The sequence below is a fragment of the Platalea leucorodia genome, assembly GCF_965183815.1.
Source record: "Platalea leucorodia genome assembly, chromosome: 12".
Taxonomy (NCBI): Eukaryota; Metazoa; Chordata; class Aves; order Pelecaniformes; family Threskiornithidae; genus Platalea; species Platalea leucorodia.
Window position 1 is genome coordinate 15,473,658 of NC_138834.1, and position 21,209 is coordinate 15,494,866.

At 41.4% G+C, this 21,209-nt stretch overlaps 1 protein-coding gene across 1 annotated transcript in view; it reads right to left on the bottom strand.

Annotated features, from left to right (window-relative positions):
• The window catches only part of CIT (citron rho-interacting serine/threonine kinase), a 70,147-nt gene extending 58,934 nt beyond the window's left edge, over positions 1–11,213 (bottom strand). The window contains exons 1-9 of the mRNA XM_082325156.1: positions 11,095–11,213; positions 10,474–10,599; positions 9,571–9,712; positions 8,140–8,315; positions 6,695–6,796; positions 6,338–6,480; positions 5,298–5,391; positions 4,029–4,232; positions 2,669–2,822 (exon numbers count right to left, since the gene is read on the bottom strand). Of these exons, the coding sequence (XP_082181282.1) occupies positions 2,669–2,822; positions 4,029–4,232; positions 5,298–5,391; positions 6,338–6,480; positions 6,695–6,796; positions 8,140–8,315; positions 9,571–9,712; positions 10,474–10,569 (1,111 nt within the window). The 5' untranslated portion in view covers positions 10,570–10,599; positions 11,095–11,213. The remainder of the gene's footprint in view (positions 1–2,668; positions 2,823–4,028; positions 4,233–5,297; positions 5,392–6,337; positions 6,481–6,694; positions 6,797–8,139; positions 8,316–9,570; positions 9,713–10,473; positions 10,600–11,094) is intronic.
• Between the last annotated feature and the right edge of the window lie 9,996 nt (positions 11,214–21,209).

The window sequence follows — 21,209 nt, forward strand, 5'->3', positions numbered from 1 at the left end:
TTGCTGCCAATAACTCAAGTGTGTCATCCCCCATTCTCTACCCCTGATTTTAGGTACTTATCAAGTACTCAAATTGTTCTGTTATCAACTTTCTAGTTAAAATCCTGATTGTTTAGCTGAAACACAGATAGAAATATGTTTATTCTAGGTAAATAAATTCCAAACTATTTGCAAAAAATTCTGTCAAGTAAATCAACACATTCCTTCAAAAGTTTTGTTTTCTTTTGTTTGGCGGGGGGGATGTGATAGTGTCTGGTTCTGAGATTATTTTTTTTTATTTTAGAAGCTTTAGAAGTCATTAAATAGCAGAAATCAACAAATACAGAGAGCAAAATCTATACATATGTTTCAGTACAATACTCCAAGGAAGGGGAAAATTACCTGCTGAGACAGATTCAGTTAAACCCGACCTTAGGTTTAGTGGTTGGATTCTGTTTCTGTAACTGAAGAGCTGCTTCTACAGACACATACCACTTGAGCCCAAGGAAGTTGGGAGCTTTTTTAGAGGCGACTGCCTTTTGGGAAGGGGTTTCATAGGTTGAAAAGTGAAGTGGTTCATAGGTTACCATAACAACAAAATGTAACACTGAAAAACCCCATAATGACACATTCTTAACCAAAATCAGTGCATGAAGAATGATTATTCTGGAGCTCCCAGCATGATAATTTTAATACCTGCAAGGCAATGGTACCAATTTTTTCCCTACCTTTCTCAGTCTGAAATAGAAATAACATCATTGCTTTGATAGACTAGAAGAAAGTCTGACTGCACTGACACAGAATTTAGTTAACAATCATAGAATCATTTAGGTTGGAAAAGACCTTTCAGATCATCGAGTCCAACGTTCCACACCCCCAAAATCTTTGACCAGATTAACTTGAGGGAGTGAGATACTTTAATCTAAATCTAAATCCTGTGACCTCTTCCAGCACTCTCTATTTCCTAATTTTCTCAGGCTGCCATTGCTCCAGTTAAACACCCCTGTCAGCAGAGGCCAAGATAAGAAAGAAACTTTTAGCTTTTAGATAGCCCAGGTCAAACCCGACAAGGGTTTTGAACAGAATGACAGCGACACTGCCCTGAATAAATCAGCAAAAGGAGAACCACTGCCGAGAGCAAAGCAATAGGTGATACGTTGAATCTGCTACTAAAAGCAAGACGACTGCTGTGTTTTGTGCTAGTTACAGGGGGGGGTTAGGAAGTATGAGACATAACAACGAAGTCAGGGGTCAAAACTGCATGAATCTTCACAGTAGGTAGGTCCGGATATTACAGGGAATGATGCAATCCACTGGCCAGCTGCAGACAGAAATGGGATTTTTAAAATCCCGAATGATTACTTCAATGTTATAATGATGCTGCCTACCAGCCTCTCCATCAGCATCACCGTTGTCACACGAAATGGCAAAACACTCAATTAACTGGTGCGGTTGTGTGAATGCTGGACAGACAATTGCCAAGGAAACACCAGAACTTACGCTCACATGCCATTTTTTTCCAGATCTGAGGTAACAGGATACAAATGCAATACAAAAATTTCAGAAACAGAAACTGGTGGCTTAGGCAGGGTTCTGGGGAAAGAAGGCAGAGTGAGCTGAAGTCTGGGAAACGTACGCCGAGAATGACGAAAAAGACTCAAGGCTCAATGGCTCTCAAAGGGCAGAAACAATGGAATTTAACAGAACAGCAGCTCCACAAGTTCAAAATTAATGAATCAACAGAAAAGCGAGTAAACATTCTGTGGAGCTGACAGCTGAAGTGCTGAGATAGTCATCAAAAGTAGCAGCACTGGCTTAGCAATTTATCATGGAAAATGGAGCACAATTGTTTCTCTTACAGCATATTTGATAAAGAATATAAGGCAGACATCTTCCTTCCCCAGATAATCTTACAGTCCAAATAATTTAAAATACTATCCAACACAAGTCAGGCACTCATACATAGATCATTGATGGTCTGTGAAATATTTGCTTTTGCCATGGAGCTGATGCCTCAGTACTTCCAAATACTAAATTCCATCGCTTCCGTAGTATTATAAACAATTTTCTGCATAGAAAATTATCTGTTTCGCTGATTTTATTTCATTCCTAGTGGAATGAACAGATTTTTGGACAAAAAATTAATCATATATTAGCCACATTAACTTTGAAGAAAAACTCCAGTGCCCCTATGACCACTGACATTTTATCACCTACAGGAGCTAAAAAAACAAACAAACAAACTTAAATGAAGCTGATCACAAGCAATGGTAGAGAGAAATCTGAAGATACAACAAAAAATAATAAGATTAAGCCAAAATTAAGCAAACTGAGGTGGAGAAGGCCTGAAAGAACATCCTGATGCATTTTAATCTGAGGAAAGACATGGAAAGGACCATTTTGATTTTCCAGTCTAGTGCCTGCAATAATACAGTAATTGCATCAGAAATTCATATAGAACTGTATCAAGCTTCATCTTACTTTACAATTTTCACCTGAGCGATGTTAACATATCCTATCCAAAAGCCAAAATGAATTGTTTTGTTAAAAACACCTGCTCCAGGACACAATCCTGTCTCATTATGAATAATTATTCAGATCAAACACAATTAAATACTCGCATTGTACAAACTTCCATGTTGCCCAAAGAAATGGAAATTGTTTATAAATGCAGTATTATTCTACTTACAGTTACGGATATTATTCCAGTCGATTTTAGAAAAAAATGGATGGCAGCAGAGTCCCTCATAACCCAGCCTTTCCTTCTGCCCACAAAGCAGGCTCTGGATCAGATCAAGAAATTCACTACTAACTTTCACATCCTCTGGGAACTTCAGAAATCTCTGCATTAGAAAGAAAAGGATTTCTGCTCAGTAGGAAAGCAGTCCCAGAACAGTAAGATTAAGGTTCATTATTCTGAGATATGTAAGGCACGAAGGATAAATATTTACAGCGTACAAATAAAAGTATTGTGCCTTTTTCCCAAACAGGCTTTGATATGCATTTGCTGCAGTAAAGATAAAAACACAGGAACAACCATAGCCAATCAGACAAATGGCAGACCCAGATCACCATCTTATGCTGAACAATGGCCAATGGTGTCCACAAATGGAAGAGTAAAACAAGACACTTCCCCAGAAAACTCTCCCAAACACCCAAGGATTTGTGGCTTAGGATTTTCTGAACCGTGGATGATGTCTTTGTATTTGCCCGATCTCCATGGATTCTTCTAGTCACTCCTTGAAGCCATATAAACATCCAGTAGCTGCAGACTTACAGCAAAGAGCTCCCCAGCATGAGAACGGGCTATATGAAGTATCCGGTTTTGTTTGTAACGCAGTTACTGCTGGCTACTTTCATGGGATGCTCCTAATTCCCATAGTAGAAGAGATAACAGGCAACCATTCTTTGTTCACTTCCTCCCAGCTACACATGATTTTTTTTTTTCCTTTCCTACTACCTCCTACCATTCTATCAGCTGCTTTTTGGACTGTTACTAAGAACTAAACTAACATTCGCATAGATTATAACATCGAGATACTGTTCTTGAGCCTACCACTGGGTAAAATTGGGATACTTTTCCCTTCATATGCATTAGTTTAAATCTATTTACGCTGAATTTCACATGATGTTTTAATCATGCAGACGCGCAATATCCTCAAGCCCTTCTGCAGCCCTTCATAGCTAGCCCTTGTCTTTACTATCCAGAAACACTTAGTAAGGTTCAGGAACTTTATCAATCCACAATTCATCCTTTCAATCCCTTTACGAGATTATTTTGGAGATGCTGCAATTATAGTTGCCTAAGATGGACAGCTAAATCTTTTTTAATTCAGGCATTGCAGACGGTTATTTTTAAACACCTGTTACAAAAAATAACTCGATATCTACAATACAGAGACATATAAAACCAACATAAAGCATACATGCTAAGTATTTTACGAACATGACAAAGTAAGAGACAGCCATAAGCTGCTTTTTTCGACTGTAACAACATGATCTTCAGATACAGCCTTTTCACCCAAGAACATGGAAGGAGTTCTCTCTACCTGGAAGTTCATGATGTTATTGAAAGTTTTTGCTGAAGTCCCCTCAGCGAACGGAGACCTTCCATAAATCATTTCATACGCAATGACTCCTAGGGACCACCAGTCACATTCTGGACCATAAGAAGCTTTGCCATCCCCGTTCAAGCCCGTCAGCATTTCTGGTGCCATGTAGTCAGGTGTGCCAACAGGGAGCTTAGCGTTTACCTAGAAGCGAAGATATACCAAGTGAAATTACAGCACTTTCTGTTCATTGTGACCTTGGTAATAAAACATATCTCTTTTTTTTTTCTGTCTAAATTTCAAAACTAGTCAAATTTAGCCATAAATATTCCCTGCCCTCATTGCATTGTGTCATCCCTACTTTTTTTACTTTGTGTTCATGATCAGCAGAGTACTAGTATTTGAATTTCAGGAGTGCTTAGAAAGAGTAATTCAGGAGCCAAAACTGCAATCATTTTTGCACCGAGTGGCATAAAGAATGAAACAAAACAGCAGGCAGACTAACACAAAAACCTGAAGATGACTGAAAAGATAACGCGAAGAAAAAATTTAAAAGAAAAACGCAATGCAGAGAAGCACGGAAAAGGGAAGAACGGGGAAAACGGAATATTAAGACTCACAATACTAAGAAAATGCTATGAAAAAATCAAAATTGTAAAACAAGACAGGAATCTGGTACAGAACTTCATATTCTCGCTCAGATATATTTTAATTCCAAATTATCACTTGAAATTGTATGCAGTTACCTAAATTTACAAGCAACTTATAAAAATACCTCAACCGATTCACAGCTTTCAATATAGTGCTTTCTGGTGAGTAAAGACCAGAACACTGGAACGGGACTCATTACAATCAAGAGCTCCCCGGTCTTCAAAACTGTGCCACCTCGGTCACAACACACACAATTTTCAGCCCAATTATGAACAATCATAAATCCATGTCCTTCTTTAAACACAGCATTGAACAGTTGTAAGAATCTCTAGAAGTTTGATTTTGTATTGCAGTACAGCACCACGAGAAAGTAGACTTGCCTTTACCTTTCTCGTGTATTAAAATTTTAATAAGCAAATACACATCTACTGAGAGCTGCAAAAGCTACTCGAGCTCCTATTTGAAAAGCCATTCATAAATAGAAAAATATCACTGCGAATAGATTCCATATTGGACAAGAAAGGCAGAACAAAGGAGTAATGAAGGAACAGATATAAAGTCACTTTTCCCTTTTTGACTGGACTATCCAAACTAGTCATTTTAAATCCACGTTATTACCGTTTTGTTCACTGTCATTTTGGCAGCTGACCCAAAGTCCACCAGTTTAATGTGTCCTGTTCGGTCAATAAGAACATTCTCTGGTTTGATATCTCTGTAAGGAACAAGAAAGCAATCGGCACCTTTCCACACCATTCCCCACTGTCATATCTCGATAACAGGCTATCCCTTTTCAGCCACGCTCAACTGTGTGCTCAGTTGCATAAAACCTTAACAAGTGGGAGTCTTTTCCAACTGTCGTTCTGTTTCCAAGCAAATAGGAAAGTAGTAAAGTTCCCCTTATTCCATGCAAAGTTAATAAGTATTGACAGAAGAGGGAAAGAGAAGGTGCTTTCACACCTTGACTACCCTGTAACTGAGTTACAGTGAAGTATTACGTAGCTTTCTTCCCAAATTTCCTCACAGCTCGTTCTGCACATCTTTCAAACCCAGGCAGCGACCTTGCATTAGAAAGCCACAGCCAATGCTCTAAGTGCAGCCACTACAGCTGCTTGGAACATAAAACACTTCCTAACATTTCCAAAGCCTCAGAACGGACTACGCTTATTAAACACCAACATGATTTGAAGATGCATACAGTAACAGCCTTCAAGCCTTGATAGGATCTTTAGAAAGCTCTCTGATATTTAACTACTCCAACATCCTATACTGCCCTGTTCACCAATCAGCACGCAACAAGTTTTAACAATTACGCTAATTTCCCACACTACCTGGTGCTAAAAGCAACAATCTCTGGAAAAGATTTTAATTATTTACAGTGCAACATTAAGGCTTCTTTTTACTAAGCCTCCAGAAAATATATGTAACAATCCTTTCTTGATATTAGTTTGAACTTTACATCAAAGTTAATGCCTTTAGCTACAATTATAGTTGGAGTCTGATTAATTTTCCAATTTTCCCTTCTGATACAGCATGTGAAATACTGTCCTGAAAGAGGACAAAATACAAAAAAAAAAATCAGGAATGTATCATTCCAGAACACTTTTTCTGGAATGATACTGATCAAATATTCTGTGCCATGCAAAGCAATCTTTACCTACCGGTGTACGTAACCCATCTGATGGACACTGTGAATGGCTAAAACCAACTCTGCAAGGTAAAACTGCACCATATTCTCATCTAGTTGGTCCTCATAGCGGTTTAAGAGCGACAGTAAGTCCCCTCCAGGCTGATACTCCATCACCTACATAAAATTTTAAAGGAACAGATATAGTCCATATATACAACGCACATTCCATTCCACTCCTCCATAAGACACCGGACACATATCAAACAGTTGCACGTAACGCAGGAAAATTTACAGAAGATGAGCACATTTCAACCATCACACTGTTCTTCAGCGTAACAATGGCAATAGTGTTCAACAGAGGAGAAAAGAAACAAAGACAAGGCATTACCAAGTAGAGATTTTTCCTGTCTTGAAATGCATATTGTAACTGCGGAATCCATGGACTGGTGCTCTGAGATAATACACTGCGTTCTTCCTCAAAAAATGACACCTACGAAAAAAGGAAGTGTTCGGTTATATCATGATGAAAATGTGTTAGAATACATTAGAATCCCCTAGCTTTAGAACGATTTGAGTCTGTGCCAAAGGCACACGACACAAAAAAATGACACAGAAAATATTAAATGCTATTTCCTTGTGACGTGCACATTTAGAAAAGTAATTTTACTCCTTTGCATTTTCCATTCCCCTCCCACCTTCTGTTGTCTAGCTTGCTTTCAACTGAATAGTCGCTGCAGCAAAGGCCTGCTCCCCTTTCAAGCTGGTGAAGCATCTACCAGTCTGGAGTGCAATCTTGGTTGACCTCATTTGGACTGGCCCTAATAAAATAAAACTAATCTCAAAAGAATCAGACAGGCAAAAAAGAAGCTAGAACAATTATGGGGTAGCATCTTACAGCTAATTCAGTAATAAATTCATTGTAAGGTATTAAACTACAAGGCTTTCTTGAAATCATCCTCTAGCGACTATTTAATTACTTAGATGCGCAGCCAGACAACGAGGAATTAATTTTATTACAGAGATACTGCCAGTTCATTTAGATCACCATTCCCTACTTTCACTGACCCACACGCAACAAGACTGAGCAAGTATCATATCGAGGGTAGGATCGTACCTTGCTTTCTTGTCAACCTGTACCACAGCAAGAGTAATTTCAGTTTATCTTCATTTCTGACAGCCACAAACAATGCTAAGGGATCCCAGGAGCAACCTGACTGCACCAAATATTGGGAACAACTGATGGAGGTATCGCTGTATAAATTCACAAGGTCTTTCATGGAGTATCTCTGTCCTACTTGTCATCTCATGTCAGTGAAAGATTAACTTCTGTTTCTCACCAAACGATGATAACAACCTCCATTATCCCTTTTTTAAGTTTCAAGTAACACATTTCTCAAGCTAGTGAGAGGCTCTCCATAAAAATCCAGTCACCACAGTTTGCCTTCACACCCACTCTTGACATTCTATGTCGCTCTTTAAAATAAAAAAAACCTTAATGACTAGATTGCCTGAAAATTCAAGCCATCATCAAGCTGATCAATAGTGATCCAGTATTTTCTTAATCTGTTTTTAGCTGTCTTGCAATTAGGTGGTAAGCTCTTTGAGACAAGGGCCATTTTTTGGTTTGGATGGCACCTCACCCAACAGATTCATGGTCTATGACAATGGCTTTTAAACACAGCAAAACTACACACAAATATATTACTTCACTGAAACGTAGGATGATCCTTCTCGAGATATGTTTTTATCTTAATTCTATAGTAGTGACAAAAGGGAAATGTTTGATAAATTGTAATTTATCGTTCTACTGTCATAACGGAGAAATATACGTACATGCTCCTGCGCCAACAAGGACTCCTTGCTCATCACCTTCATGGCATATACATCACCGGTAACTTTCTCTCTTACTACTTTTACATCTGCAAAGTGACCACAGCCAACCACACTCTTTACTTCAAAATCCTTCAGGCTGGGTTGCAGTTCCCTTAATTCAGCTATAGTCTCTGCATCTATAAAAATAAAACACTTATTTTTACATTAGCCAACTGGCATTTCATAACGAACACAACATCATAAATGGGGAATAAAACAAAAAAAACATTTAGTTCCAGACTCTCAAGAAATGTTAAATCATTCCAGAATATGCTTCTTAAAAAAAACAGTATGCATAAGAACTAGAAAAAGACTGTGTTAATGCATAGTTAAGACTGAAATATGGTACCTACAAAGGAATCAGGAAATGTTAAGACGGTTCCCATAGCAACCATAATTCTGTCCCATTCATAACATCAGAGCCTGATAGCCTCTTTTGTTTCTAATTTCTTTCCAACCATCCTATACCAATACAAAGCGCATCCTCTAAATACGAGGGCTTTACCCAGCCGAGTTCTACAAGTCAAGTGGCAGGGTTTCCTCCTCTACCTGTGGGAGGCACCAGTCTATTGTCTAACAAATAACCGTAGGCCTGACATTTCAGATGTTCCGTTCAAGTTTTCCATTGACTAGTTTCAACCAGCACGCACTGTGATAATCAATTGTTCTCTGCACATTGTTCTAAAAATTCTTCAGACGAGCAGAAAATGACTCTCTGCTAATAATATCCAGAAACCGTTGGGTGGAACTATCATAGGGGGCATGAGAAGTTACTTTTAACCAAACGTCTTTCTAGTATATCTTAACAGAAAAAATCATGAACCCTTTTTTCCCCCCACAAAGAATCTGAGCACATCATCAGTAAAATACTTACTCTGTCAGAAATCATATTTCTGAAGCACAGAATTACTATTTACAAGTTACACATGCAAAATTTGGATAGCACGTGGAATCCAAAAGATTTCTTCAAGCTGGAAGAGCCAAGTATTACCAAGTTCCTTTCTAGATTTTTTTTTTCCCCCTCATAGTTACTGTCCTGCTCTCAACTTCTGACATCCTATTGTGCGGACTTGGAGCTTTGCTATATGCAGTACTCAGGCACTTTTAAAGTGCCTCCTCAACTATAAATATAGTACAGGCTAAGAAGGTGCACATCCGAGTCACAGCACTTCAAAAGCCTTTGCATTTGACCTTTTTGGACCTGAACAAAGCCCCACTAAGATTGCCAAGGTCCCCTTTGCAATGCTGAGTCTGTCCACAAAAAGTCTGATGCTCAAAGTCCTGGCTTACAATCATTACTGAATCAAAGCAACTAAAGCATTATTTAAACATTCAGATCCTTAAGCACTACCTTATAAAACAAAACCTGAAAATTAGTCTCAACAAACTTACACTTCTTGACAAAGTTGCCAACGTGTTTAATTTTCATTAAAGCGGGGTTTCTGCATTCTTCAAAAAGAACGAATAAAGAATCAAGGATGCCTTCCCGGGAGAGAGGAGACATCTGCTGTTGAGTCACAAAGAGTGGCTTCCCCTGGAAAAAAAAAAAAGCAACAGCAGATGGAGTCTCAGACAACAATGAAAACCCTCAAATCAATAACATATGTATAGAGCAGATTATATATTATCCATTTAAAAATCACTACTTCAGAAATTAGACAAACGATGCAGAGGTGTGAGGTAAATATATCAACTCATTATATCTATCTGTAATAGTTGTTACAGGTATTTTACTTTTCGACAAAGCAATCTTTTAAGGATTGTTAAAGTTCAAATCACAGCTTTCTTGAAACTATCTACATCCTACTGATGACTCTGATCTGACTAGCTTTTTTCTTGACATTGTACCATGTGGGTTTTTTCATGGTACAAATAGTTTAAGCAATCAGTACCAATATTAGTTCTAGGAGGAAAAGCTGCTGAACCTCAGATAAGCAAACAGCAGCTGGTTAGGTAAATCCATCCCATGGCACACCCCCAGCTACATCACCCATGAAAAAACTGCAGATTACAGGACACTGAATGCAACATTCCTTCTTTATGTGGGAAAATCCACTCCGGCTAAAACATTAACAGATGCACATAAACGTAAGACCAGCTACTATCCGCTGGACTTTGTGCAAACTAGATTCCCGCTTTGAACTTCAACAACTTATCCCCTTCTACCCCTTCCTCCAAGGAACCACACAAGCACGCTTTGCGTGTCCACACGAACAAGCAAAACTGCATTTTGATACGCCGGGTATGGACACAGACAAACCCGAGATCGGTAATCCCATGCCAGATGCTCTTTACCTGAAAGAGCAGATTTAGCCGAGAAATTCGGCTGGTGATGGGCTCCATCGGTCCTGCCTCTACCGGATTTCGGGCGCCGCATTTAAACTTCAACATCTTTACAGATTATTTTGTAGAAAAGATCACCTGAAAAAGAGAACCAGGACTTTCAAGCAGAGGCAATAAAAAAGGGGGGAGAAGGGGGTATAATTTAAGCAACGTTTCTATGTCTTTGGAGACAAAAGTTATTAAAGCTAGCAGGTTTGAGCGCATCCGGAGCCTAACAGCAACGACTGTGTTTTCTGGGCAAGGCGGGGAGAGGGAAAGGCACAGACGGGAAACAAACCCCGACGGCGCGGAGCCCTCAGACGGCGGCGTCTGCGCCCCGCGGGGCCGCTGCCCGCGACGCAGGAGCCCGCGCTCCCGCCGCCGCTCCGGCCCCCAGCCACCCCCCGGCCCACAGCCACCCCACGGCCACCCCACGGCCCACGGCCACCCCCCGGCCACCCCACGGCCCCCAGCCACCCCCCGGCCCACAGCCACCCCACGGCCACCCCACGGCCCACGGCCACCCCCCGGCCCCCAGCCACCCCACGGCCCCCGGCCCCCGCGCCGCCCCCCCCACCTGCCGCCCCGCTTTACCGCCATCCAGGTTTGAACGGAGCCCGCGGCGTATCCCGGCGACCATCGCTTCCGATGACGCGCGGCAGGCGCCCCCGGCTCGGCCAATCCCGAGGGCGGGCTGGCGGAAGAGCAGTCGTGACGAGGCGCGGCCTCCCTAGAGGCGCGGCTGAGGCCCCTGGGGACGTCAGCTGTGCGTCGCTCCCCCGGGCGGGGCGGGCCGTTAACGGTTTTAACCGTCGAGTCGGCGGCCCGCCCGGCCTGCCCGCCGCGGAGGGGGCCGGGGCCGCAGCAGGGCCGGGCCGGGCCGGGGGGGGCCGTCCTCGCTCGGCCGGGGCCCCCGCGGCCCCAGCGGGGCTTGAGCTGCGCCAGGCCGCGGCTGCCGGGGGCCGCCACTCGGGGGCCGCCACTCGGGGGCCGCCACTCGGGGGCCGCCACTCGGGGGCCGCCACTCGGGGGCCGCCACTCGGGGGCCGCTCTGCTCTCACGGTTTGGTTCCCGTAAAGTGTACGCCACTTGTCCGGTATTTTACCTCTTCTTTTTTTTTTTTTTTTCCCCCTTCTCTTTGCCAGATCTTGAAAGGCAAAAATGACTCATTCGTAATAGTTCTGACTGGAGCGGGTTCAACCGTAGACTGGACGTCATGGTTGGCAGCAGCTGCCTGCCGGGTAGGACAGCCAGAGGGGAAACAAAAATGTTTGCAGAAGCTTTTAATTTTCCTCTCTAAAATGCTTATTTGACCTTTATGTTGTCGTGTCCCCCTTCCTTTTTTGGTGATCTGTGTGGCCATTTTATTCCTACATAGGATAATTAGCTTTCAAGTGAAGCATTGGTGAAAACGTTCCAGCTCGGCATCCCCTCCGAAGTGCCGACATGCCATCCATCAAAATGCTGAGTGGAATGCAGCATGACCTTGTTTAACAATGGATCAGTGCAGTGATGTCGGCGGCGGCGATCAGCATGAAGCGGTGATGCTATCTGCAAACATCCCAGGCTCTGCAAAACACAGGATGCTATTGCAAAGTGGAGTTCATTGCTACACAGTGTCTTGGCAGGATTTAAGCTGGCAACAGAAGTCTAGGTGATGGGGTTCCTTAAAAATAATCATGTTGCTGTGTAGTGACATAAAACAAGATGTTTTGCTATCCAGCAATCCTTTTAATTATGCTAATACGGGCTTGGCATCTAGCTGATAAAGTAATGCACTGATGGATTTATTATATCATGACTTTATACAAATCATTTTACAGATTTGTGCTTCCTTCCACCTCTTCCAGTCCACCCCTGGAACACTGACATATTTTCGGTGTATTTCTTGTCTCAAACTTAGGTATCTGGGTTCATTTCAAGTTATTAAACCTGAAAGAATTTTTAAAGTCTAATTTATTGTCTACCACCTGCACTGCCAATTTGCCTTTTGGATTCCATTCAGGACACTGTCATTGTCTATGTCTCATCCGCAACTGCATTGCACAGGAGACCTCAGCTCTTAAAAAGAAGTGCGATAAAGAGCTTCCTTTTCGTAAACCGGTCAGTTTTCATGCGGGTGCATTTTAATAAAATACCACATCCTGCCTTGATAGCTGGAACCTACCATGTCTAAGGGTACTCTCTGCTGGAGTCTGGACAAGTCTCGTTGTCTGCCATCCAAGCTAAGAGGGGAACTTCAGGCTGCCCTGCCCTTCCCCTTCTCCTGCACAAATGCCATTAGCCCCCTCTCCCTTACCTGCCAAAATTACTGTTAAATATCCACGCTGTTTCTAATGCCACTTGAGAAATGACCATGTCTGTACATTAGTTTAGATTTAGAAAGCGGAGGAAGCAAAAGAGCTGGGTTCTCTTTCTGATAGCTCCTTTCCATATTGTGTCCAAGTAACAAGGTGCAGCTGATTCTCCTTCCATCTTTTCTGCAGGATGGTGTAGAACAGCTGATCCACAAACTGGACGAGGAGATGGGTCATTAAAGGTTTCACCTCAGCCGCATTAGGTTACTCTTTCCCTTCTACAGCACGAACACTACTTCTGGGTCTCCCACGCCATAGCCCGAATCGGCTTCACCGGCCGGGTGCGTTGCACAGCCCTCCTTGGCGAGCAAGTCTGCCTCGGGTAACTGGCCTCTCAACCGCCCAGCAGCTTCAACTACAGTATAAGTTCAGTTGCTACGATTTTCATGGTTATAACTTAATTTTCCCAAATAAGGATTTCCTTGTTTGTGTACTGTTGAGTGCTTGCAAGCAAAGAAGCTGGCTGTTAAAAGCATTCTTTGGGGCAGATTCGGTTTTCCTCAGAATTTAAGTGAGGGCTCAGTTTAGATTCGTTCCCTTCAAGAAGGCCCTTAAGCACCTCTTTTGCTAGAAGCAACCATGTGGTAGACGATCACTTACTGTTTTTTCTTTGCTGTGTAAAAGACTCACATAAACAAGAACATCTACTAGCAAAATGAAATAGTAGCAAAATAAAGTAGTAGCAAAATGAAATAGTAGCAAAAAAGTACAGCTGCACCAGAACTGTTATCAAACATTAAGAAAAGAAGTTGAAGCGGTAGATGGAGGGAGGAGAGGAGAGAGAGAAAAGCTGTGCAGTTTCAGCGATAAAACCTCAGTACCCATTTCTGATGTCTCAGGTAAAAAATAAATACCTTTTCCGAAGAACACGTATTTCGTTTTTCTTTAAATTGGTGATCTGAAGTCTTCAGAGTGAAAGTGGTGATTCCTTTCTACTTTTGATATTTTTATCGAGAGCAATCTTGATACTACTTCTTTGTCTTTATAACAGTCAAATTACACATCGCTTCTTTATCTTGGCAGCTGCTCCTGCGGATCAACTCACGTAACTGGAAGGATCAGCAGCAGACCTGCAATTGTACAAAACAAGGGTTTATTCCCTACTATTAAATTAATAGGTCATTCAAAAGCCTAACGGAATAAATAGCTCTATGATTTTCCCTAAACAGGGCCCAATGTGGCGCTCGACGTGTTTTGACATTTCACCATGCACTGAAGTGGTTACCATCTGTTTGGCTTTTTTTTATTGTAAGAGTAGGGGTTTCCTTTTATTTCCTTGGCCAAAATTCTCCCTCGCGCTGCGGCATAGTGCGCCAAGGTGACCGCGTTCCAAAGACTGCGTGTCACCGTGACACCCTTCAGGCTTGCTCGGGGTCTAAGCCACCAAGTAAACGTAAAAGTAAAAGATCAGGCATGGAGGTACGTCAGCTTTTTGCCAAGAACCTGGCACTCAGGTTCTCATCCAAACTAACAGCGCCGTATTTTAATGGGCAGAGCGATGCCAACCCCCCAACACCATCGGGCTGTCAACTTCTGTATTTACAGCAGCATCGCTTTTCAATACCTTCATCTTTGGAGCAGCAAGACACTACTGCTCCCAGGAAGCTAACTTCCTGAGATTTACGTGCGGCTAGAAGGTAATAAAAAAGGCTTCTGCTATCACAATTCTAAGAGCCGAGCGTGACCAAAACCCTCCTATTTTTTGTCCTACCTTGGAAAGCTCTTCAGCTCTGTCGTTTTAATGCTAATCCATTCGTGCAGACTGGTAGCGGTTTGCAACGTAGGCTTCCAGAGCATGGGGACTCCAGAAATAAATCGTGTTTGTCAGTGATTCTTTTGTTGAATGTTACGGCTGGCCTTCACCGTAGCTAATCTATATGCATATAAAAACAAAAAATCAATTCTCCCTTAGCAGCTCTATTCCTTTCTCTAACTCGCCAGTATTTAAAAGGTCTTGTAATAATCCAAGCTCTTCCATCTTTTTTTCCTAGCCCTAACCCTGATCGTAGCTGGGTTATCACCTTCTGCATCAAAATAAAGGGTTAAACTTGGCTGACTCGAATACTGTCATAAACCCTTGCTAATGGCAGCTCTCACCATTGTTGAATAGGGCTAAATAATCCCTAGATCCTAGGCACATTTTTTCCCACTTTGTTTTCCCAAGCTATCACAAAATATCCACCCTCGATGCCAGAGCCTTGCACACTACAGGGGATATAAATATTTGCACAATACATCTTCAGGAATGACAGTTACGGAAGAGGTAAGTAAATTCCGTTTCAGAGAAGATATGAAGGCAAAGAGAAATAATCGCCAGGAAAACAATTATATTGTCTTCCCTTCTGCAGTATTTTTCATTTCCTCCTTAGAATTTTTGGGAAAAGAACACTCTGCAATCCTTCTCCTAGGATAAGCAGAGAGGAAATGAAACTGCAAAAGACCTAAATGGCTGTTAGGTGTTTCTTCCATAGACTTCCACTAGAAGTTAGGTGCAGAGCTACATCTGATCGTATTCTTCAAGGTCATTTTGATTGAAATATTGAAGGCCTTTTTTGTTTGTCTTAGCAATATGCTAATAATACTATTTTATAAGTGCTAATGTTCACTGGGGGGCTATACATTGTTTTTATTTTATATTTGAAGTAAAATCCATTAAAAGTGTTTTAAATACACATGGTAGCCTTCCTATTGGATACACAGCCATCATCTATCTGTTATTTATTTCTAAAAATGCAGACAGACACATGTGCTGCTCTTCAGGCCTCATCCCAGCTCCGAGGCCTCCTCATGCAGCACACGCCGTTCGGTGAGCACCCGTGGTCTCTCCCCAGGCTCTCCCACCATACAGCCCTGCGCTGAATTGCTCTTTAAGGCCCAACATAATCACGCTGAATTTCTGGTGTGACCAAAATGGAATGGTAACTGAATTGGGCCACTAACAATCCTTTTTATATGCAAACTGAGCATTTAGCCACATGAAAATGAGGGGGTTTTAATCCTAATTGTCCTCCACGTTATTTTTTTTTAATACTTATCCTAATACAAATACTTCATTACTTACTGGCAAAATAATTTATTAATTTTTAGATGCGGTGAAAAGCAAATGATCTTTTACTTATCTCAGCTTCAGGCTGCCTTTGTGCTATCACAGGAACACCCCTGATTCCACAAAAATTGTTTTATAGAAAGCGATTTATTAAACCTCACGATCTGTCAAGACACATGAATATTGATGTGTTCACATTAACATCTCCTGGAGCAGCTGAAAACTAAATTTGTCATGACTTGATGGGAATTATATGTTGCAGAGCAACAAGTGATGGGGCCTAATTAAAGCAAAACTGACAAAGTATCTGAGCAACTATAATAAACGTTTTGTTTTATATGTAGCTAAAGAACTACCTGCATGTTTTCATTGATGTGGAAAGGAAGGCGATGTTGAACTCTGTTTTAGAAGATAAAGCCTAGAATGGGACAGGCGCGGTTTATCATCTGGAAATTGCATATAACAAAATACTCGATTACTCTGGAATTTAGATATGGTAATCACGTAAAAGATGGCCATATCCAAGTATATTTTACCTAGATTGCAGGAGAAGATACGAACTGAGATACCTTTATAGTGAAGATACCAAATTCTTTTGTGAGCACGATTAAAACTTATTATTAGAATTTAATCTTACATTGGTCCTGAGACAAATGAATTCTAGATGTTCACAGGAGGACTCTTCCATGCCTTCAGTCAACAAACAATAATTTGCTGGCTTGTGGGATGGTCATCGGCACTTCGTTGCCACGTGTTGGAATTCCATTTAGAAGCCTGGCATTCCCCACCCTCCTGTGGGCTGCGGAACATTGTGTATCCTGATTTGTGGTGAGACAATTTCTGACTCAATCCAGTCCGTGCGCTATATTCGGAAACTGGAAATCTGGCCGTCATCAAGGGAAAGAGCCCAAAAAGATTCATTCTCTCTTAATGTAAGTAGTAGGCTCTTAGTGGATCTCTGTCCCTGAGACCGGCCAGAAGCAGAGGTGTGCCAGACAGACATCTCCCTATCCGATACTGATGAGCAGCAGAGCCATGCATACCCATAAATCTCTTTGGCTGACTTCCAGGAAGGTGTAAGCATGTGAATTCATTTAGGAGTTAGCTAGATGGCGTTGAAAGACATTCATATGTCGCTATAGCATTGTGATTTGGGGGAGAACAGGTCTAGTTATTGTTTGGAGTTTTCTAGAATAAATAAGGTTAGATTGATGTTGAGACTAGACTATATAACAAAATGGCAGGCAGCCATCTGGGGAGGGAAGCATTGCTACATCAGTTTTCCACCGGAGTGGAAAGCATCCCCCTTTTTGAAACAGGGATGTTTGGTAGTTTGGTTTTTTAAAAATAGGTCAGTTCAGTGCCAGTTACAAACTACAGTGTAGTGGGGAAGAGCCCGCTCCTATCAAATCCACACACCGAGGCAGTTGCTCCAGTCGTCCCTGCCGCAGAAGTCATTGGGAAGTATAAGGTGCTTTCCTGCAGCCCAGTGGTGGCTGGCAGACGTAGCCACAACGTGGAGTTCCAAGATTTGTTATGTAAAAGCAAAATAAAACCCCTTGCCCTTACCTACAGTTTAGTAAAACAAATACCGTCAGACTGAAGCATCAAAATTAAGTATTAAAATAGATTAAACAAAATATGTCTGTTAAAATTATCTAAGCTCTTTTTAAAGAAACAAACACCTTTTCACTAACTCTGATGAATGAAGATACAGAGGTAGACTTGGCTTCTTCATATAACTGAACTTGAAAGAAATTCTATCTTTTTTCTTTTGAAGATTTATTCAAAAAATTCTAGTAAACAATGATCTGTGCACTGCAGCCTTATAGGCATGGCGGCAAGAATGAACAGGGTAGAAAAGAACAACAGTAGCACTTTGTTCAGAGTATAAATAAAAGCATCAGATGAGGCAATGACAGCTTGAATGTAGAAGGACTCTTCCAGGTAAGACTAAAAGAGATTTAGATATGATTGCCTGTCTATTTTTTAATTTGGAATCACGATTTTGGTACTTTACAGATTTAAGATGTTCTTGCTCTGAGTGGGTGTGTTCATTCCTGTCTTGAAGAACTCAGCAATGACAGCCTACATGTTACTTTATTTAATTCTTCTAGAATTAGTTCTATACTGTTTGCTTGGAGGCCAAGAAATACTTTACAGTGACTATTGTGGGATTCTGATTTTTAAACAGCTTTTCCATGTTAAGAATTGTGATGAATAAGTGATTAAGAGAGAACACTGACAAAGAGTGAAGTAACTTAATGTTCATGTAGGGACTGAATGACAATTTCTGGCTGCTCTGGAGGTCCCTGCATGGGCAAGTCGCTCTTTTTGGAGCACTGCTCGCCATTCCTGACGTGCTAGTGGCCTGCCTCACATTGTTTGCTTGCACTTTGAAATTTCCTTTACTACCTGGAAGGAAAAGGCTACAAAACCAGTATATTCTTCCTCAAACAGAAAAAAAAAAAAAACCAACAACATGGTGGGAGGTTGTTGCAGTGTTCATGGTCTGCCAAGGAATTGCATTTAGCCATTTTTAGCCAAAGGCTGGCTACTAAAATACAAGTCTTGAAAGAGGAACGGAAACTCCATGCAAAGGAGTTTCTGTGGAATAAACATTTCCTGCAAAAAAAGGTTAAGGCTACTTTTCTTTCTTCCTTTGTTTTTAAAGTACTGCAGATGGACTTAAAGTTTTAAAAATCACTTTTCAATAAAAGGCGGGTTTATGCTACTGTCTCAAATTCCTCTATAATTGAATGAATTACCTAAGTACTACGGTAGAATATTTTCTACTTTCTGCTCTTCCCATCACTCGGCTATCCAGTTTTCCTTAGAGCAATGAGTCTTGAGCATTGAGTCTCTGAAATATTGAAATGGCTCAGATGCTGCATTTATGAATTGTGCCAGTGGATGAAAACAGCAAACAGCAATTACTTTCTTGGAAACTAAGGGAGAGGTGCAAACTTGTTGGGGCATAGTAAATATTACAATTCTCAAACCTTTTAAACATGAAGCAGAAAGTAGTCAGCTTTTCATATCAAACAATTATCAGAAAAAGCCTAACAGCCAGCCTCAAAATGACAAAAACCAAACACAAAAATCTATTCTAAGTAATTGTTATTTGCTAACAACCTTTCTAAAGCACCAGCTACCACTTAAAATCCTCCAGAAGACAGCAGTAAAAGCAGCGAAGGAGGCTGGGTTCTGCATCAACTCAATCCACCATGAACAGCTATTAGGAAATAAAGATTGTACATTTTAGAATGCAGGATGCTGGAATAAAAGAGTATTTGCACACAGGCTGCGTAGTTTGTTGCACCTCTGTCCTCTCTATATTCTCCTGGGTTTCGCTCTGATGCCTTTCAGTACCCCAGCATCAAAAGATGATACATCATCTAGTTCCTGTGAATAAGAACAGCTCTTTTTCTCTTGGAAAGGGCTCTTTAAACCCTACTGGTTTTCTGTTTTGCCAAGCTGGGATTCTTCAGCACCACACTGAGCCAGAGGCACAGACAGGCAGTGCTGGCAGCGGTGTTCAACAGCTGTGCAGAGCCTGCTAAGGGATGGCTATTCCAGAGCCAGCCTTCCCACCTTATATGTAGCCTCCTGGGGCAAAAATGCCACCTAGGCATCCAAAAAGAGGCAATAAAGAGGCCGATACAAGGTAATTGTAAATGAGGAAGGTGCAGGAAGAAGCCCGTCTCACCACCCTGCTGTCAACTGCCCAGCTGCGGTATGAGCAGGAGGGCACGCAACTCCCGCGGCGTGAATCGGCAGCACCGACACAGCAGAAAATGGCAACTGCTAACTAACATTTTCCTTTCCATCCCTGTCAAGTCTTTTGTAAGGGGCCATTTCTGCCCAAGCTGCATATAAATTGTACGTTGTTAGTAGATTGATGCTCTCTTGCTTCATCTGCACAGCGCTTCATGCCAAATCCTGCAGGACTTCAATCGTAAAGAAAGAAATAATCAATAAGCCTGGGCAGCTTGTGACGCTTAGTGACAGATTTTCACTGCCTGTATGGCTGTATTTTAATTTAGACAAAAATAGTTAACACCGCACTTGCATGCAAAAAGAAGTCATCTGCTTCTTATCTAATGTGTAATTCAATAATTCCTATAATTGATCTTCATTGACAGTTTATGCAAGCTCACTCACCCACACTGCACATATTGTGCTTCCTGACATAAATCCCAACATAGACTATGATATTTCAACAGAGGAAGCTTGTTAAATCAGGTCAAACAAAATAAAGAATCAGAATCTGCTGCAAGTCCTTGCAGCTGTCTGTCTTTTCACCCTCTCCCCCCCCCCCCCCCAAAAAAAAAAAAAAAAAAAGAAACCCAACTACTGGTATTTTTGTAATGGGCTAAAAATACAAAAACCAGTTTTGTTAAATGTTGATAGGCTTCAGAATTAAAATGCATCATCATTTTTTCCCTAGATGCTGGACTATTACTGTTGATCAGACATAACTGCCAGTCTTTATTGTTTCCACGTGGTTTGATTTTCCCTGGAAGTGCCATATATATTCTAATGATCTGCTGAATTAAAAGAATGCTAAATCGGTTCCCAATTGATGAGATGCTATTTCTGAGATAGACCAATAAAGGACATTTTCTCTCATAGACAAAGCAACACAAAAAACATGGAGGTGATAATGGGTCTTCAGGTGTCTGAAAGAGTGATATGTAATTTCAGAGAAACACAAACAATAGATGCATTTTCCATTTACAATAATTGTAAACAAAGAGGAACGTAACATTTCTGTTCTATAAACTCAATCACTTGCCTAGCCAGCATTCTCCAACTATTTCAAATGACTCTTATTCTCCAAAGAAATGAGATATACGAAGAGTTTAACAGACTAACGACTAATAGATACAATTAATGGTAGCAGAAAGCCAGACAAAGTTAAATAGAAGCATGCTGAAATACCAGACACAAAGATCATTTCCAGAGCATATGCTGGCACAGGGGAACCCCTGGCTTAATTTTCTGCAAATACAAAGAAAACTCCAGCTTTTTAAACACAGCATTATTTGTAGCTCAGAGCAAGGCGCTTTTCCAGAGATGTGGATTCCTTTATTACAGATTCTCTTTCCAACTGCAAGACCTAATTCTATCGCAGCTGAGCAAATGATTCCCATAAATAACCTCCTTCACCCACAAGCCTGTTCCCCCATCGGCCGGGGTAGGCTCTTAGGCTAACTACCGACTGTGCTGCTGAATCATTTTCCAATTTCTGATGGCTACAGCACTTCAGGTTAGTTATGCTACACCTTATTGAGCTAGTAAGT